This window comes from Neomonachus schauinslandi, chromosome 14 (assembly GCF_002201575.2).
Source record: "Neomonachus schauinslandi chromosome 14, ASM220157v2, whole genome shotgun sequence".
NCBI lineage: Eukaryota > Metazoa > Chordata > Mammalia > Carnivora > Phocidae > Neomonachus > Neomonachus schauinslandi.
The window spans coordinates 84,750,805-84,767,916 of NC_058416.1; the positions used below are offsets into that span (position 1 = coordinate 84,750,805).

At 42.9% G+C, this 17,112-nt stretch overlaps 1 protein-coding gene across 3 annotated transcripts in view; it reads right to left on the reverse strand.

The window, feature by feature from the left end:
• Positions 1 to 17,112, reverse strand: part of ANAPC5 (anaphase promoting complex subunit 5) — a 40,112-nt gene that overhangs the window by 12,012 nt on the left and 10,988 nt on the right. For 2 of the 3 annotated variants that reach the window (XM_021698690.2, XM_021698689.2), the window contains exons 5-11: positions 14,727 to 14,793; positions 11,495 to 11,596; positions 10,137 to 10,327; positions 6,821 to 6,902; positions 6,087 to 6,176; positions 3,475 to 3,656; positions 2,279 to 2,414 (exon numbers count right to left, since the gene is read on the reverse strand). In XM_021698690.2, coding sequence (XP_021554365.1) covers positions 2,279 to 2,414; positions 3,475 to 3,656; positions 6,087 to 6,176; positions 6,821 to 6,902; positions 10,137 to 10,327; positions 11,495 to 11,596; positions 14,727 to 14,793 — 850 coding nt within the window. The remainder of the gene's footprint in view (positions 1 to 2,278; positions 2,415 to 3,474; positions 3,657 to 6,086; positions 6,177 to 6,820; positions 6,903 to 10,136; positions 10,328 to 11,494; positions 11,597 to 14,726; positions 14,794 to 17,112) is intronic. The other variant, XM_044921267.1, reaches the window with a different exon arrangement.

Sequence of the window (17,112 nt, forward strand, 5' to 3'; positions counted from 1 at the left end):
CTCCAAAAGCTTTTCAATTTGTCCCAATCCTTTGATTAGGTGAAATGTCTTCTGTCTATATAGAAGTTCAATTAGACTGCAAGTGAACTTTTATTTGAAGTGAATTAAGTGGAAATTACATTGAATTATAATAAAAGGTCAATAATCTTTTTATTCTTATGATTTTTAAATGACCAATCTTGCCAACTATTTTCATGACTGCCACAGTGAGTTTGGCATGTAGGTTGAGATGGGTTGTCAAACCTGTAGGCCAAGTAGAGAGACACACACTGCAGTATCCCCCCAAGCATTCCCACTGTGACCTGCCCCTCCTGAGGTTGGGAGAGTTATGATACCAGATGGTCTTAGAATTACACAAAAATAGCAAGGGGGCTGGCTGTCTTAGTGCTCCCTCTGGGTTTCAGGAGGAAGGTCAGAAACAGCAATTCAGACCTTCTAACTTCTTTGTAGGTTCACCCACGCCCCAGTCACTGCCACACCAAAGTGCAGTATCCAGTTTATTTGGAGATCAATTTCAGAACACAATCCGAAGCACACATAAAGGAAATAAAGGAGCAAATGGAGATGCATGATAAAGCTGCCTTCTCCACCGTTGGCCAGGCTTAATTTCCCAGGGGCCTATCTAACCTATACAATTAAAAATGTGACAATCATCAGCCCTGTGGGTATAGCTACCTGGTTGATGTTCTAGCACTAGCAAGGTCTTAAGAAGGCAGGTTGAGGAAAGGGGGGAAGGGACTGAAATGAAACAAAGAGGCTACTGCTTATCTCCTAGCAGTGCAATTCTAAGGCTTCACAACACATCCTGACCACTGGAGCCAGGCAATGATGGCGTCAGCAGCTTCTTCACATAAGCGCGGGGATATAAGGGACATGAAGATGGAAATACCAATACAGATCCAAAGAGCAGGGAAAATCTCCCAGGAAAAATCAAAGAACTCTAATAACTGGCCTTGGAGAAAGTTTCAAAGCTTGAGTATCGAGCCAAGACCAAGATTTTTGTAAAGTAGTTTTTCAGTCCAGCAGGAAAAAAAAAATCATTTCTACCCTACATAACTCAAAGAGAGCTGAAAGGAAATTATCCAGTTTAAGGCTGGGGTCAGTGGGGAGAATCTGACTTCAAAAAGCCATATGGGGAAACTTAAAGTGGGTGAATTGTATAGCATGTGAATTTTATCTCAAAAAAGTTGTTGGAGGAGAAAAGTCGCACGAGGTTCACACCAAATACCTAACTGAAGGTTCATTGACTCATCCATTACCAAATGCTCCACTTAACCACGGTACCAGGAAAGGAAAAGAGGATATGTTTAGAGGTTCCATCAAGAAGGGGAGAAAAACCAAGAAAGTGATGAACATGCAGCTTCCTGCGGGAAAGCAAACAGCACGTGCAGCTGGACGCGGTTCTGACATCACGGAAGCCAATGTGATGCTTCCCAGGTGCAGGAAGAGGGCAGCTGATGAAGGTGCACGTGGGACACAGCCAGAGCCCATCCATCCCCTTTGTCTCCACAGATACCTAAAAGACTGCCAAATGCTAAAATACGTTTAGTGGGGGGAAGTATTTATAGACTTCTGAAAGGGGTGGACACCATCCAAAGATCTTTAGGCTGCAGATTAGGGAATACTGAGTGCTATGATACAACCTAACAATAATCTAACAGTAATGGACACCACAGACAAGTGGAGAAAGCTGTATGATCAAGGAAATGCACGTATAGCCAAGGCAGTGTTTAGTGAGCTAGAGGGCTTGGGTAAGAGGTTTCCCTGACTTCTTTTCCATGAAAGAAGACATTTTGGAGCAAAGGAGAGAGAAAGCCTAGAGCAGCATGAGAGACCCTTTCATCAATCCCCTACAAAGAGAATCACGTAAAATGACTTGGGCTGTAAGTCAAGGTTCATCCAGTTCCCACTGTCCCTTTTTGGAGTCAATCAGACTTGTGTTGGAGACTTAACATTAACTGGTGTGGCTTTCCCGTCTCCTATAAACATACATAGCTCTACTACCTTAAATTTCAAAGACTCCTTTTTATTCCATTTGCTACATGGAAATAGCTGACCTCTTATTCCCTTTGTCAATGCAAAAAGATCCCAAGTTCAACAAACTTTAAAGACTCCACACCCCGTCCATTTCCACCAATGGGATTTCACTCTTTCAGCGCCCCCTGCATCCAACCAGGCCTGACCCAGACACATCCAGTGCTTTTGAAGCAGCAGAGGGAAGAAGACATGGTGGAGCCTCCATTGCTCCCGAAGCACGCAGGCCCAGCTACCTGCCTACCTGCTCTGCGTGCAGCTCTGCGAGATGGCAGAGGGCGACGGCAAATGACTCCGTGTTGTTCTGCTGCACGCCCGCATTCACGGACTCCAGGCTGTTCATGCTCAGCAACATCTGGGCCTGCTGCAGTGCCATGGTGCTGGGTGGGGAGACGGACAGGAGTCCCCTTCAGTCGAGAGACCCAGGTTGCCCCTCGGCCACATCCCACAACTATCTTGAGTGGAAAGGGAAGGAAAGGAAGTCCCCCTGCAGGCTCTGGCTTAGCGGGAGCGGCCACCTCCCACCCTCAGCACAAGGAAAGCAGAAACGCACCCTGGGTGTGCAGCCCCAAAGGAAACATGTGGTGGTTATGGCGGAACCGGGAGCTCCAAGCTCCAGACCCCTTGACTGCCTCTAATTTCCCTGTGGTCACAGTGTGTTAATTAGTTTTCACGGATAAATTCAGACCTGATGCCATCCTGGCACCAGCTGCTCTGGCAACGTAAGCGGCGGCCAGTGTCTGCAGCTGTCTCAGCACATCGTGCCAAAAGATGATCTCAAGTATACAAAAACAAGACTGGTAGAGGAGGCGCTTCCTTTCATTAGTGAATTCCTAGGAACAGCAGATTGTCTAGGCAGCAGGTGGGGTAGTGACAGGGCTCCAATTAAAAACCTGGTTCAGAAGGGTACTTCCAAGCGAAAGAAGGCCAAACGGAAAATTAAACTTGAGGCCGGAGACGCTCTAGAGAACACACCTCAGCTAACAGGGAAGCGCAACCCAAGCAACTGTGGCCCCTGCCTGCCAGGGACAGGAAGAGAGATTCCGGTCTCGGACCACAGGGGCATAGTGCTTGGAGTCACAGGACCCGGGTGTGAGTCTTGGCTCTGTCACTGTTAATGACATTTGTGATCTTGCGCAGATCAGATGTGTGAACCTTGGTTTTCACATCCTAGAATGGAGCTCACCTACCAGTTACCTCACAGGGCAGTTGGGAGGAGCAAATAAGAATGAGCACAGGAAAGAACTTTACAAAGTCTATGCAAAGTACAAAGTGTTTTAAAACTATAAGCATCTTCTTTAATCCCCTGCATGAACAACTTTCATCAAAGGGGAAAATGACTTGTCTGTTTGGCCTTTCATAGAACCAGTTTGCAAGCTTCTGCTCATCTCTGGAAGGATTCATGCCCTTATGGCCTTGAAAGTCGGCTTGAAGACCCACCTGCGGCCATAGAGTCTCCAGATGGCCGTTTTCTGTGCAATGCTGATATCGATGAGCTCTGACAGGCTGTGTTTCCAGTGTAGGAGGTCAGAGTCCTTTAGGGCATCCATCAGTTTGTTTGCTGTCTTCCCAGCAAAAGCCCTCTGCTGAACTAGGGACTGTATTCCCAGAGAGGCGAGGTACTAAGGGGACAGACATACCCATGACTCAAGGTACAGATTACATGACAGAATTGTTCACTCTTCAGAAATTTGGCATCTTCCACATTTCAGCACATGCAAACCGATAGCATTATATAAAAGGAAAGTACCTACAGCCTGACCCTAACGCATAGGAAATGTGTTTCTGAAAAACTGGGCCTGGAAGAGAGGCAGATGGTATGCTGAGAAGAACCAGGGCTTTGACATAAAATGGGCCTGGACTTAAACACTGTCTCTATCACTTATTCTGTGAGTCGAGGCCAGTTAGCTTCCTAACCAAGCCTCAGCTTCCTCATCTGTAAAATGGGCATAAACTCTAAGAATTATTGTAAAAATTAAAATAAAACGGTATGTGGGGCACCTGGGTAGCTCAGTCAGTCAGTTAAGCGTCTGCCTTCGGCTTGGGTTATGATCTCGGAGTCCTTGGATGGAGCCCTGTGTTGGGCTCTGTGCTTGGCGGGGAGCCTACTTCTCCCTCGCCTTCTGCCCCTCCCCCTGTTCATGCGAGCTCTCTCTCAAATAAATAAAATCTTAAATACAAAACAGTATGTGTCAAACAGTGCTGGACACATTACCGAGTAGGATTTTTTTTTTTAAGATTTTATTTATTTATTTGTTAGAGAGAGAGAGAGAGCACAAGCAGGGGGAGTGGCAGGCAGAGGGAGAGGGAGAAGCAGGCTCCCCACTGAGCAAGGAGCCCAATGTGGGACTTGATCCCAGGTCTCTGGGATCATGACCTGAACCAAAGGCAGATGCTTAATGGACTGAGCCACCCAGGCGCCCCCGGAGTAGGAGATTTTTTACTTCCCTTTTTAATTTTTTTTTAAGATTTTTTTTTTTCAAAGGTAAAACCTTTTTTTTTTTTAAGATTTTATTTATTTATTTGACAGAGAGAGACACAGCAAGAGAGGGAACACAAGCAGAGGGAGTGGGAGAGGGAGAAGCAGGCTTCCCGCGGAGCAGGGAGCCCGATGTGGGGCTCAATCCCAGGACCCTGGGATCATGACCTGAGCCGAAGGCAGACGCTTAACGACTGAGCCACCCAGGCGCCCCAAGATTTTATTTTTAAGTAATCTCTACACCCAATCTGGGGCTCAAACTTACAACCCCAAGATCAAGAGTCACATGTTCTACCAACTGAGCCAGCCAAGCGCCCCTGAAGTAGGAAATTTTTTAAAGGATGACTATTATGAGCATAATTATCTTTTCATTAACTTCTGATATAATTTTCAAAGGTGAAAGCACAACTTAAAAGAGTCCGCTTAGGGGGCACCTGGGTAGCTCAGGTCATGATCCCAGGATCCCTAGGATAGAGCTCCAAGTCAGGCTCCCTGCTCAGTGGAGAGCCTGCTTCTCCCTCTCCCACTGCCCCTCCCTCTGCTTGTGTGCTTGCTCTCGCTCCCTCTCGCTCTCAAATAGATAAAATCTTAAAAAAAAAAAAAAACAACTGCCCCTCCCCCCACTAAAATAAATAAATCTTAAAAAAAAAAAAAGCTTAAATCCAAAACAAAAATTGTACTTACGAAGTCTATCATTTATTTTAAGGGACAACTTACTTTTGTCATTATAATCAATTCTGTACATGTAAGTTTCCTTTCCCAAAAATGAATCAAATGGACAATTTACAGATTTAAAAAGCATATACAATGTGTCAACTGTACCTCAATTTTAAGTAGGCTCCCCACCCAGCGTGGAGCCCAACATGGGGCTTGAACTCATAACCCTGAGATCAAGATCTGAGCTGAGATCAAGAGTCAGATGCTAACTGGGGTGCCTGGGTGGCTCAGTCGTTAAGCGTCTGCCTTCGGCTCAGGTCATGATCCCGGGGTCCTGGGATCGAGCCCTGCATCGGGCTCCCTCCTCAGCAGGGAGCCTGCTTCTCCCTCTCCCACTCCCCCTGCTTATGTTCCCTCTCTCACTGACTCTCTCCCTCTGTCAAATAAATAGATAAAATCTTTGAAAAAAGGGCGCCTGGGTGGCTCAGTTGGTTAAGCGACTGCCTTCGGCTCAGGTCATGATCCTGGAGTCCCTGGATCGAGTCCCGCATCGGACTCCCTGCTCAGCAGGGAGTCTGCTTCTCCCTCTGACCCTCCCCCCCTCATGTGCTCTCTCTCAAATAAATAAATAAAATCTTTAAAAAAAAAAAAAATCTTTGAAAAAAGAAAAAAAATAAGCCTTTTCTGAAATTTTTCTAAGTAAATATGTGGAAGTCAATGTTGATCAATAAACTAAACAAGTATCTCCCCTCAAATTGGTCAACAGAACTTTTATAGACATTATTAAGATAAAGGGAGCAGAGAGAAACCTATCAAATAGAATTTAGTGGTCTGATTAACAGTTAAGGTCATCTGAAACTACCAAGAATAAAACCACACCATTTATTTAAATAATCTCACAGAAGACGAGCCTTACCGGTAACCCAAAATGTACTGCCTTCTTCACAGAGTGCTCTAGCAAAACATAGCTATCAGATCTCTTCTGCCCCAGCACGTAAAGCCAGCTCTGGTAAGAGAAATCATCAAAATATATCCTAACAATGACAACGGTTAATGTTCTATCGAAATATCAGCATGGTTGTAAGAAAGATTTAACAAGAGACAAGATAAATCTTCTAAAATATTCACGAAGTATGAACCTAAATGAAAACCACTGAACACATTAAAACTGTCAGACTGAGCTAAACAGCCACTGATCTTCACCTCTGACAGTAGTGAGTGGCAAGTATTCCATAAAAAAAACATGAAGCTCCCATAGGGCCTTTAATTGAGAAATCGAGATTCTCAGGGAATGTTAAATGAATTCTGTGTTCTCCTTGTGCTTGGTGTTTATGCTTTCACGGGACGATGTCTGATCCAGTTACTAGGTGTTGCATAAACCTTTTGGTTAATGTCAATGTTTAAAGTGGTAGCTTTGGATTAAAATTTGTAGACAAGAAATGCCCCCCCCCAACCAAAGCAAAACAGAGATCATGAATTAAGAAAGATAATAACTATGGGTTGCCTTTTCTGAATTCCCACAACCACCTAACTAGTTTCCCTTCACCTCTCAGGGCCTTCTAACTGCAAAACAACCCAATCCGAATGGGGCCTTTTGAAGGCCAACTCAACCCAGGGGCAGAACTCCCGAGACAGGAGGGGGCAGCTCACCAAGCAATGCTGGAGACACACATGATCGTTGGACTCCTGGGCAATCCTAATCGCCTCCTGCAGGGCGAGCTCTGCCTGCTGACTAGAGACAGACCAACATTAATAACTCATTAACAGGGGCGCCTGGATGGCTCAGTTGTTAAACGTCTGCCCTTCGGCTTGGGTCATGATCCCAGGATCCTGGGATCAGGCCCCACATCGGGCTCCCTGCTCAGTGGGAAGCCTGCTTCTCCCTCTCCCACTCCCCCTGCTTGTGTTCCTTCTCTCGCTGTGTCTCTCTCTGTCAAATAAGTAAACAAAACCTTTAAAAAAAAAACCTCATTAACAAACATGTCCAAGCAACGTAATAGGAAGGCATCTGTACAGTAATTCATCTAAGTAGAGGCCTCTGGGTTGGAAGTTGTAACAATGAGCTTATTCCGTCAGAGGTGCTTCCCTCTCCCAGCAGCAAGAAACATTAACAGTAGAGACACAGAACAGGTCCTTTCTAAGGTGGATTTCTACTGCAAAGGGCAAGAAGGAATGGCTTTTCTTGATCTCTGCTCCTAAGATTTTTATTTTAGTTGTCTACCCCTGGGAGGAGGGGCAAGCATAGGATATAACACTTCACTTTTCACTGCATTCCCTTCCCCATTATGTGAATTTTTTTTACAATGGCATTTGATACTTTTGTATTTTTTCAAAACTAGTTTTAAAATATATTTTGAGAATACTCACTTCTGAGATTTTTTTTCTGCTGACGTGGCTCCCCTTCATCTGGGATGTCTCCCTTAATCTCAGAGTCTGCGGAAATTCAGCCAACTATCCTTGGCCCCACTGAGCTCTCACCTCAAAACACCCACAGAAATGCTATCTGTAACCCACCTTGCAGTGCTTAAATACTATTATGTATCACCTTCTACTTATTTAATGTGTTAATTTTATTTCTTCAAATAGTTTATAAGCCTGCAGAGGGCAAGCTCTTAAATTTTGGTTTCCCAGTGGCAAGTCACAGAGAAGAAGTTCTATGAATGCAGGGTTACAGAAGACCTCAAAATCAAATCAGAAATCCTATGGGTATCACTTACTAAGTAAAAATTTACATAAGGAATTTTCTTTAAAATTAGCATTAGCCTCACACAATCCATTTTAACTGGGGAGAGCTGGATTGTTCTTCAATACCCACTTATTTGACTAAAGAGGTGAGATACATTTTTACCTATTTTACATTTCTTTTAAACTCCTTTCAATGCTGAGATGCAATAGGATAAGCTACTCAGGGGCAGGAAGCATATCATCACATACAGGCCCTCAATAAATATCAGTTGATTTAACTTTATTGAATATCTGAAGAATAAATAAATAATGTTAAGTTAAAAAAAGGGGGGGGGGCTTTTGGGAGAACTGTATAGATAGTATGCTAAAACTAAAGAGAGACTACTTTTCCCCAGGGAGGAGGAAAAGTTAGATCTACCAAATGGTAGATTCGCAGATAGATTAAGACTGCTTTAAATCTCTATTCAAATATTAAGTTAGTAGAGGTGAGGGAAGGCTGACCTGCTACCTTATTATTTAAACAGACACTTACAAATTGAAGGAGTGATCTGTGCATATATCTGGAGGAGTGTCCCTTATGAAAAGAACAGCACTCCCAACCCTCTATTCTCATCTATCACCTTTATGTATTATGTTCAGTGTTGTTTATTGTCTATCTCCCCTACTGTAAGCTCCATGAGAACAGAGGCTTTTCCCTCTTCTTTTACTGCTGTACCCTCAGCACCTACCACAGTGCCTAGTACACAGCAGAAGCTCAGTAAACAACTATACTGACTTTCAAGAAATCTTCACAATCCTATAAGCTAAGTGACAAAGATTTATAAAGGCCACAGCTCCAGGGCTAGAATCAAAGAAGCATGGACCTGAGTAAATTAATTACCAATTAATCTGATGCAGTTAGCTGCCTCTCCTATTGAAAATATATAAATTCTATACATCAACAGATTATTTGTATCTAGAAGGCTGGATACAAATTTCCAAACCCTAGCAGAAGTTGTTTTGAACACAGAAATCAGTTAATGGTAAGTACTACAAATGATATTGCTATTTATTATGATAACATACAAAACGAAAGGTTCCGATTAAGAAGACGTTACAGTTGGGCAGGCAAAAAAGAAGTCGAGGATCAAAAGATAACATGGATCTCATAAAATCATGGAGTTTGGAGTAGACTTGAACCTTTCTGAGTCCAACTATCAATGTGATGCTTCAGTTCCCTTACTGACACCTGGTCTAGGCTTGAGCACCTCGCTGACACTTCCGAAGAGGTTCCATGTGGGACCACCTTCCTTATCATGGGCAAAGCACGGCCCTTCCTTTGCACTTCCCCGCTCTTGTTCTTCTCCAGGAATTACACCCTCAGTCATCTAAGCTTTCTTCACATGGCTTTTACTACATGAAGATGCCAAACACGTACTTGGCTAAATCATTTTCTCTCTAAGCTCACCATTCTCATATCCTTCCCACACTGTTTATACAACATGGCTTTGAACGCCTACAAGAAGACTGTCCCCCACACAAGCTCCAGCCTATGTCCCTTTTAAAATGTAACAATCAAAAACAGAATTTCTGACCCAAACAGCAAGGGGTAGAAGTCTCAATTCTTGAACTTTGGACACTGTAATTCCATTAACACACCCTACAGTCTCTATTCAAAAATGCCTGTAGCAGAGACCACATTTCTCTCAAAGGGGAAAAAGCCACGGGGATTGCGGGGGTGGGGGGGCCCTTTCAATCAATAATTCCCTCCCTTTTCACCCTTATTCACATTATTTCACTGCTTCCAAAATAGCCTCCGTGTTTTAAGTTTTTATCCACATAACTCTATTTACTAATTAATAATTGGGCAATTTTCCTGTTTTTATTCATTAAAATCATAAGCACATCTCAGCAATGGCATAAGCCAGTGAATTCTATCCAAAAGCACAAACATGTGGCTTTTAGTAATCCGTACAGTGTTTTATCCAGTAAAAGTACGACTTCCTTTTGGCTTTTTGAAAGACTGAAAATAGCTTTTGTATCATTATTACCTCCGAAAAATCCTTTTGGGAATCTCTGGCCTAATGACCTAATTTCCTTTTAACTCAATGGCTGTTTTTCTTAGAAGGAAAAAGGCCATGCACTAAGACAGTAATGCTCAACAGTGACACTAGGGGGCAGACTGCCTAAGCGGAAGATTTTTGTTAACTTCTATCCAGGGAAAGCGCTTCCCTCTTCGGAAGTTAAACGCTTGAGAGTTGATCTCTTCAGTCTCTGCGGGGACAGAAACCTACGGACTCACTAGTGACCGAAGCGGCAGTGCAGGGCGGCCAGGTTCAGCGCGGCGTATCTCAGGCTCCGGCCATAGCCCTCCTCCCCGTTACTTTTGCTTTCGGCCCCAGTGAGAATCAGGCGATCGAAATAATGAAGGAGGCTGTGTGTTGAACTGAAAACATCTTGGACCCGGAGGTTGTTTAAGTAGCTGAGATAGTGCTGAAACAAGAAACAATCCACGCATTTTAAATGCTCGGCTTCCTCCCGCGTGAAACGAATTCAGAGCGTCCCACTGGCTGCAGACACCAGTGTACCCCCAACCCTCCCAGCAAGACGGCTTAGCGTAACCTTTCCCCCACAGGCAGGATAAAACAAGGTCAAGATACAGTTTATTTCCTCTTTAGGGAGTCCCCAAATGAAAAATGGGCGCCCATTAGGATTTGTGTCAGAGTTTTAGCCTAAATATAGGTCCACTATGCCACTGGTTATATTAGGGCCCATGGGTGATGGGGGGGGGGGACTCAAATAGCTCAAGTATTAAGGAATACTGTGAGCCCAAAAATAAAGATTTTAATTCCTGAATTCATATAAAGATAAAATTAATTTCCGTAAATGTCCAAGTCATAACACAGTGAGTCTTTAACTACTTTACTAAGTTAATTATCTTGCATTTTGACACTATTTTCATTTTGTTTGATTCACTTAATTAAACTTCTCTCCAACAGGCAGATCCCAGTTACTATGGAGCAAAGCAGATATATGTCTGCATGTGAATAAAGATGTCAAATCCAGGTACTACTAAGAAAGTTTAAAACAAAAAAAGAGGGGCGCCTGGGTGGCTCAGTCGCCAGGCGACTGCCCTTGGCTCGGGTCATGATCCCAGGGTCCTGGGATCGAGCCCCCCATTGGGTTCCCTGCTCAGCCGGGAGCCCACTTCTCCCTCTCCCACTCCCCCTGCTTATGTTCTCTCTCGAGGTGTCTCTCTCTCTGTCAAAAAAATAAATAAAATCTTTAAAAAAAAGAAAAGAAAAAGTTTCAGGGTAAAAATCCAGTAAGGAATGGAATTACTTGAATTTGGGAGAAAAAAAAAAAAAAAAAGAGGAAGAAAAAATAATTTTTAGCCCCAAAACTTAAAAAAAAAAATCAGTCTACTGTTCATAATTCGGAGCTTCAGAGAGATGATATATGAACGAGAACAGCAACAGACTAAAGAAACTCCTAATGGCCCCGGGGGGTGAGGGGTGAGAGGAAAAGCTTTGCCACCTAGGCTTGTTGACTTGCCAACATTTCCTTCCAAGAAACGGGGCCAATGGGCCAGTCCTCATTTGCACGGCTCCTCAGTATAAAGAGTAGCCTTGTTGTGGCTTTCCCACTCAAAAGACTCACCGCTTCAGCAAAATCAGGATTAAATTTCAACAAGTTGTTCAGTTCTTTCTGCAAAGATGCTGGAGTGAGGGCTTTTGTCTCATCGTTCTTTAACAAAGAAGCCTGAAATTTAAAAATGACAACTCAGTGGAAAGAAATGGCCAATAAACATATGGAAATATATACTAACCAGCATCCCCTGACTATATTCTTTTCCACAGCTACTCTCTCCTCTTGACCACACAAAACACTGTTTCCTCTTCCTGAAACACAAAGCCGCCCAACTACCTCTACCCAGTCACATGCTCCTCACATGCCTTGCAAACTCCTGCTCCTCCTTCAGGCCCCAGTTTAGACTTCAGCCACTTGCTTGTATCACTTTCTAAACTAGGTAAGGTCCTCTAAGCCCCTATGTGTGCCCATAAGCCCCCTGCACTAACCCTTCCTGCAGTACTTATCAAACTACATGAAAAGTACCAAAGTGACCCACCCCGGACTGTGACCACCCTCAGGACTGCTAGTGTATACCTCCATCCAGCACTGCAAGAGGCCTCAACAGCACCCAGGTGCCCTACTCCCGGTTATCTGTCCCATTAGATGGTACCAGCAATGATTATACAAAATATGTAGAAAACTAATTCTAAATTAAACATTAGTACTTATCTCTGTTACAGACACTTCAATTTTACCCAGACAAAAAAATTTTTTTTAAAGATTTTATTTATTTATTTGACAGAGAGAGAGAGATAGCGAGAGCAGGAATACAAGCAGGGGGAGTGGGAGAGGAAGAAGCAGACTCAATGTGGGGCTGAGCAGGGAACCCGATGTGGGGCTCGATCCCAGGACCCTGGGATTATGACCTGAGCCGAAGGCAGACGCTTAACGACTGAGCCACCCAGGCACCCCATTACCTAGACAAATTTTTATTTATAAGCAATAATTTCTAATTCCATTTGAATTCATTGTATCATTATAAAGATTCCAAAAACATGGAAAGACATATAGAGGAAACAAAAATCATCTGTAACCCCTCCACCCAGAAATAACACTATTAAAATGTCAGTGTCTTATTCCAGTCTTTTTTCTATGTGTGTGGGATATACATGTGATACATACATTTATTCAACTATACCACATTTTTAACAAAATTAGAACATGGTATATCAATTTACTTCCTGCTCTTTTCATTAATAATATAAAGTCTGTCTCATCATCAGTCTTTGAAAATATGATTTTTAAAGCAAAAATATTAGCCCTGTGACCATCATATTTATTGCAAGTATTTTTTTCCCATTTTATTGTTTGCCTTTTAGTTTTGTTAGAATGTGTTCTGACATGCAGACATTTTTAATTTTTATGCTGAAAAATCAAATGATCTTCTTCTATGTGTTTTCTTCCACAGCTTTTATGTTTAGAAAGTCTTTCCCCACCTAGAGATCAGTTAAAAGTTAATATGTAGTTCCTCCTGGTCTAATTACAGCTTTACATATTCACATTTACCCTTTAATCCATCTGTAATGTACTGAAGTGTGAGGAGGAGGTAAAGAGCTGGCTATATTTTCTCTTCCATACTGAACCAATTGTCTAGATGGGTTTTTCTAATCTGTTTGAAATTCATTTGCGGGGTGATCCTATCACTTTTCATCTAGACCTAAACATAAAGAAAATTAATAACAAAATTAAGGAAAATTAGAAACGTAGAGCAAAAAATCAAAATCCTATACTTGAAAATAACATGGGAGAAAAATATTGTTTCTGTTACCAAGCAAATGAAAAAGTATGGCTCAAACACACCAGCAAGAAATGTCTGGGCTGAAATGTACTGATGTCTGCAACTTGAAATGCATCAAAAAATGAAAAGATGAAATGGTGGCTGGATAAGGGATGTGTAGGTATATAAGGACAGAGCAAAATAGTAATTGTGGCATCAAGGTGACAGGTATATGGGTATTCACTGTGCAATGCTTTTCAACTTTTCTTTCTGTTTGAAAATGTCTAATAAAATGTTGGGGGAAGAGAAATAAGTCTTCCAAATCAGGTTTTGTTTTTTTTTTTTAACAGAGATAGAGAGGGGCGCCTGGGTGGCTCAGTCGTTAAGCGTCTGCCTTCGGCTCAGGTCATGATCCCGGGGTCCTGGGATCGAGCCCCGCATCGGGAAGTCTGCTTCTCCCTCTCCCACTCCCCCTGCTTGTGTTCCCTCTCTCGCTGTGTCTCTCTCTGTCAAATAAATAAAATCTTTAAAAAAAAAAAAACAAAACAGAGATAGAGAGAGAGCACAAGTAGGCAGAGCGGCAGACAGAGGGAGAGGGAGAAGCAGGCTCTCCGCCGAGCAGGGAGCCCGATGTGGGGCTCGATCCCAGGACCCTGGGATCATGACCTGAGCCGAAGGCAGCCGCTTAACTGACTGAGCCACCCAGGCGCCCCCCCAAATCAGGTTTTTGGGCTGTGTTAGTCACACACTATTATAAAATGAACATGCATTATAACTTTAAGAAAAATAAAAGCATGCGGTGCTTGGCTGGCTCAGTCAGTAGAGCACGTGACTCTTGATCTTGGGGTTTTAAGTTCAAGCCTCACGTTGGGTGTAGAGATTACTTAAAAATAAAATCTTAAAAAAAAAAAAAACAGAAAAAGAAAATCACACACAAAATCATAAAGAACACATAACCATCACTGTATTGTTAGTGAAGAAAAGAAGACCGAGAACAAGGAATAATGCAGATTCACTAATAAACGTACTAACAAGACAGGCACGTGTGATGACATATAATGCCACAGGATGTGTTTTTATTTATTAAAGGTTTTATTTACTTATTTATTTATTTGAGAGAAAGAGAGAGCAGGGGGAGGGGTAAGGGAAGAGGGAGAGAGAGACTCTCCAGCAGATTCCCTGCTGAGTGTGGAGCCTGATACGGGGCTTGATCCCACGACCCCAAGATCATGACGAAAGCCGAAATCAAGTTGCATGCTTAATTGACTGAGCCACCCAGGAGCCCCTCCACAGGATTTGTTTTTAAAAGTTTGTCATAGGGACGCCTGGGTGGCTCAGTCGGTTAAGCATCTGCCTTTGGCTTGGGTCATGATCCCAGAGTCCTGGGATCGAGTCCCGTGTAGGACTCCCTGCTCAGTGAGGAGCCTGCTTCTTCCTCTGCCTGCCGCTCCCCCTGCTTGTGCCCTCTCTCTTTCTAATAAATAAAACCTTTTTTAAAAATTAAAAAAAAAAAGTTGGTGATGAATAACAGAATTAACATACCTGTTGAGAAAGAAAAAATTCTGCTTGTTTTTGGGAGAGAGGCCCACTGCAAGATACCTCCTCTTCTCTGGAAAAAATAAAACAAAACTACTAAGGAATTACAGCACAGGGATGAGTGAACTAGGTGATGGGGACCAAAGAGTGCACCTGTTGTGAGGAGCACTGGGTGTCATATGAAGTGCTGAATCACTGTATTAGTTTTAGTTTCACCTGAAACTAATATGACACTGTATATAATGAACTGGAATTAAAAACTTAAAAAGTCAAACAAGCAAACAAAAAAGAATTACATAACAGCAAGAATGGTAAGGCTAACAAAGTCAAATAGCTTCATCAGAAGAGTTCAAAAACCTTTACAGTTAATTCTCTCTTCTCAGGAATAAAAAAACATACTTAAAAAGTGATACTGAATGACCTGCCAAAGTTCAATATAATTATGGACAGTTACAGACCTAAGTTCTACATGGTGTGATCTTCCCACCATGCAAATCTCTCGTGGTGCCCCTGATTTAAAGCCCTTCGGTGGTACCCCCTCAGCTTCCAGAATAAAGGCCACACTGCTTAGAAGGGCAGGCGCAATGTTCCATGAGTGGTCCTAGCCACTACCTCTCTCCTTTGCCTTTTCTTTCTCACCCACACCTCCTCACAGATCTCCTATCCTGCTTCCTTGGCCTGCAGGGCCCATTGTCCCACCCACTGTTGGACTGCAGTACACCATCCATCATTCAAGACTGACTGAAGTGCCATGTCCTCCACGAATCTCTGCTGACGTCTTCACTGGAACTCCCACTGTCTCGTAGAGAGGCTGAGCACAGTGTCTATGCATTGCCACGCCTGCCTGCTCTTACTTGCAATTGGATGCCAATACCCAGCACCATGCCTAGGAACAAAACAGGCCCTCAAAGAGTTTGGGAAATGAATGAATGAAGAGTTTCTTTTTTTTTTTCTTTTTCTTTTAATTTTTTTTTTTTTTAAGATTTTATTTATTTGCGAGAGAGAGAATGAGAGACAGAGAGAATGAGAGACAGAGAGCATGAGAGGGAGGAGGGTCAGAGGGAGAAGCAGACTCCCTGCTGAGCAGGGAGCCTGATGTGGGACTCAATCCCGGGACTCCAGGATCATGACCTGAGCCGAAGGCAGTCGCTTAACCAACTGAGCCATCCAGGCGCCCGAATGAAGAGTTTCTAACTCCTTGCTACAGATAAAAGATGTGGTGTACTCAAGAGCAGGAAAAAGTGGCTTCTCTTAAGAAATAACCATTTGCCTAGAAATTTACATTATGCAGAATTAACAGACAAGGAATATAGGGATATAAACCTAGGCTTGAGAAATCTACACACGCACAACAGAAAAGTCTTATTTTGAGAGCAAAGTATGAGTAATACCCTTCTGCCACAAGACTCTGAAGAAATGGACTTCTCTATAGGTTTATGGTAAGTATAAAAATCAATATTTACTCATAAATAATGCTTTTATAAGTACTCTGCATCTAATACAGCAGTTCTCCAACTTTAATGTAAATGATATGTGAATGGATATTCTAAAAGAAAAGAAAATTCTTCTGAGGTTACATAATTTGGGCGAAGTTACACACTCTATCTTGCTTGGAGATTCATGACGCACATGAGAGAAATCCAACAGAAAGAAACTTTATTTACTTGTATTTAATGTACCATTTACCAAACTCATTGAACAAAGAATCCTTTCCTCAATCTTTCAAGAAGAACTAGTGTTCCACAGAAAACACTTTGGGAGGTGCTGCTCTAATATTCTCTCGGCTTCATTTCTGATAAATATTACCTAATAATCCCTAAGGCAGTGTATCAGATTCTGCAATCATTGGAGCTGCCAAGAACCAGCCCCAACCCAGGTCTAACAAAGATCAGTGACACAACAGTGACCTGGAGGGAAATAGAAAATGAATTCACAGGCCAAGTTCTCAAATGGAAAACAGTCAGTAAGGACCCCTTTCTCTCTCTTTTTTTTTTTTTTAATTTTTATTTTTTTTAAAGATTTTATTTATTTATTTGAGAGAGAGAGAACGAGAGACAGAGAGCACAAGAGGGAAGAGGGCAGAGGGAGAAGCAGACCCCCTGCCGAGCAGGGAGCCCGATGCGGGACTCGATCCCGGGACTCCAGGATCATGACCTGAGCCGAAGGCAGTCGCTTAACCAACTGAGCCACCCAGGCGCCCAGGACCCCTTTCTCTTAACATGCCTCGTAACCAAGGTAAACCCAAGGCTTGGAAGAAACATGGCTGTACACAAAAAGACTAGAGATTGGTAAGAATGAATGAATGAATGAATTCATCTGAATGAAACTGGACACACAATACTGGTCCCATCCGCATCTAAAGTCCACAGTGGTCAGGGCACCTGTCCGGCTC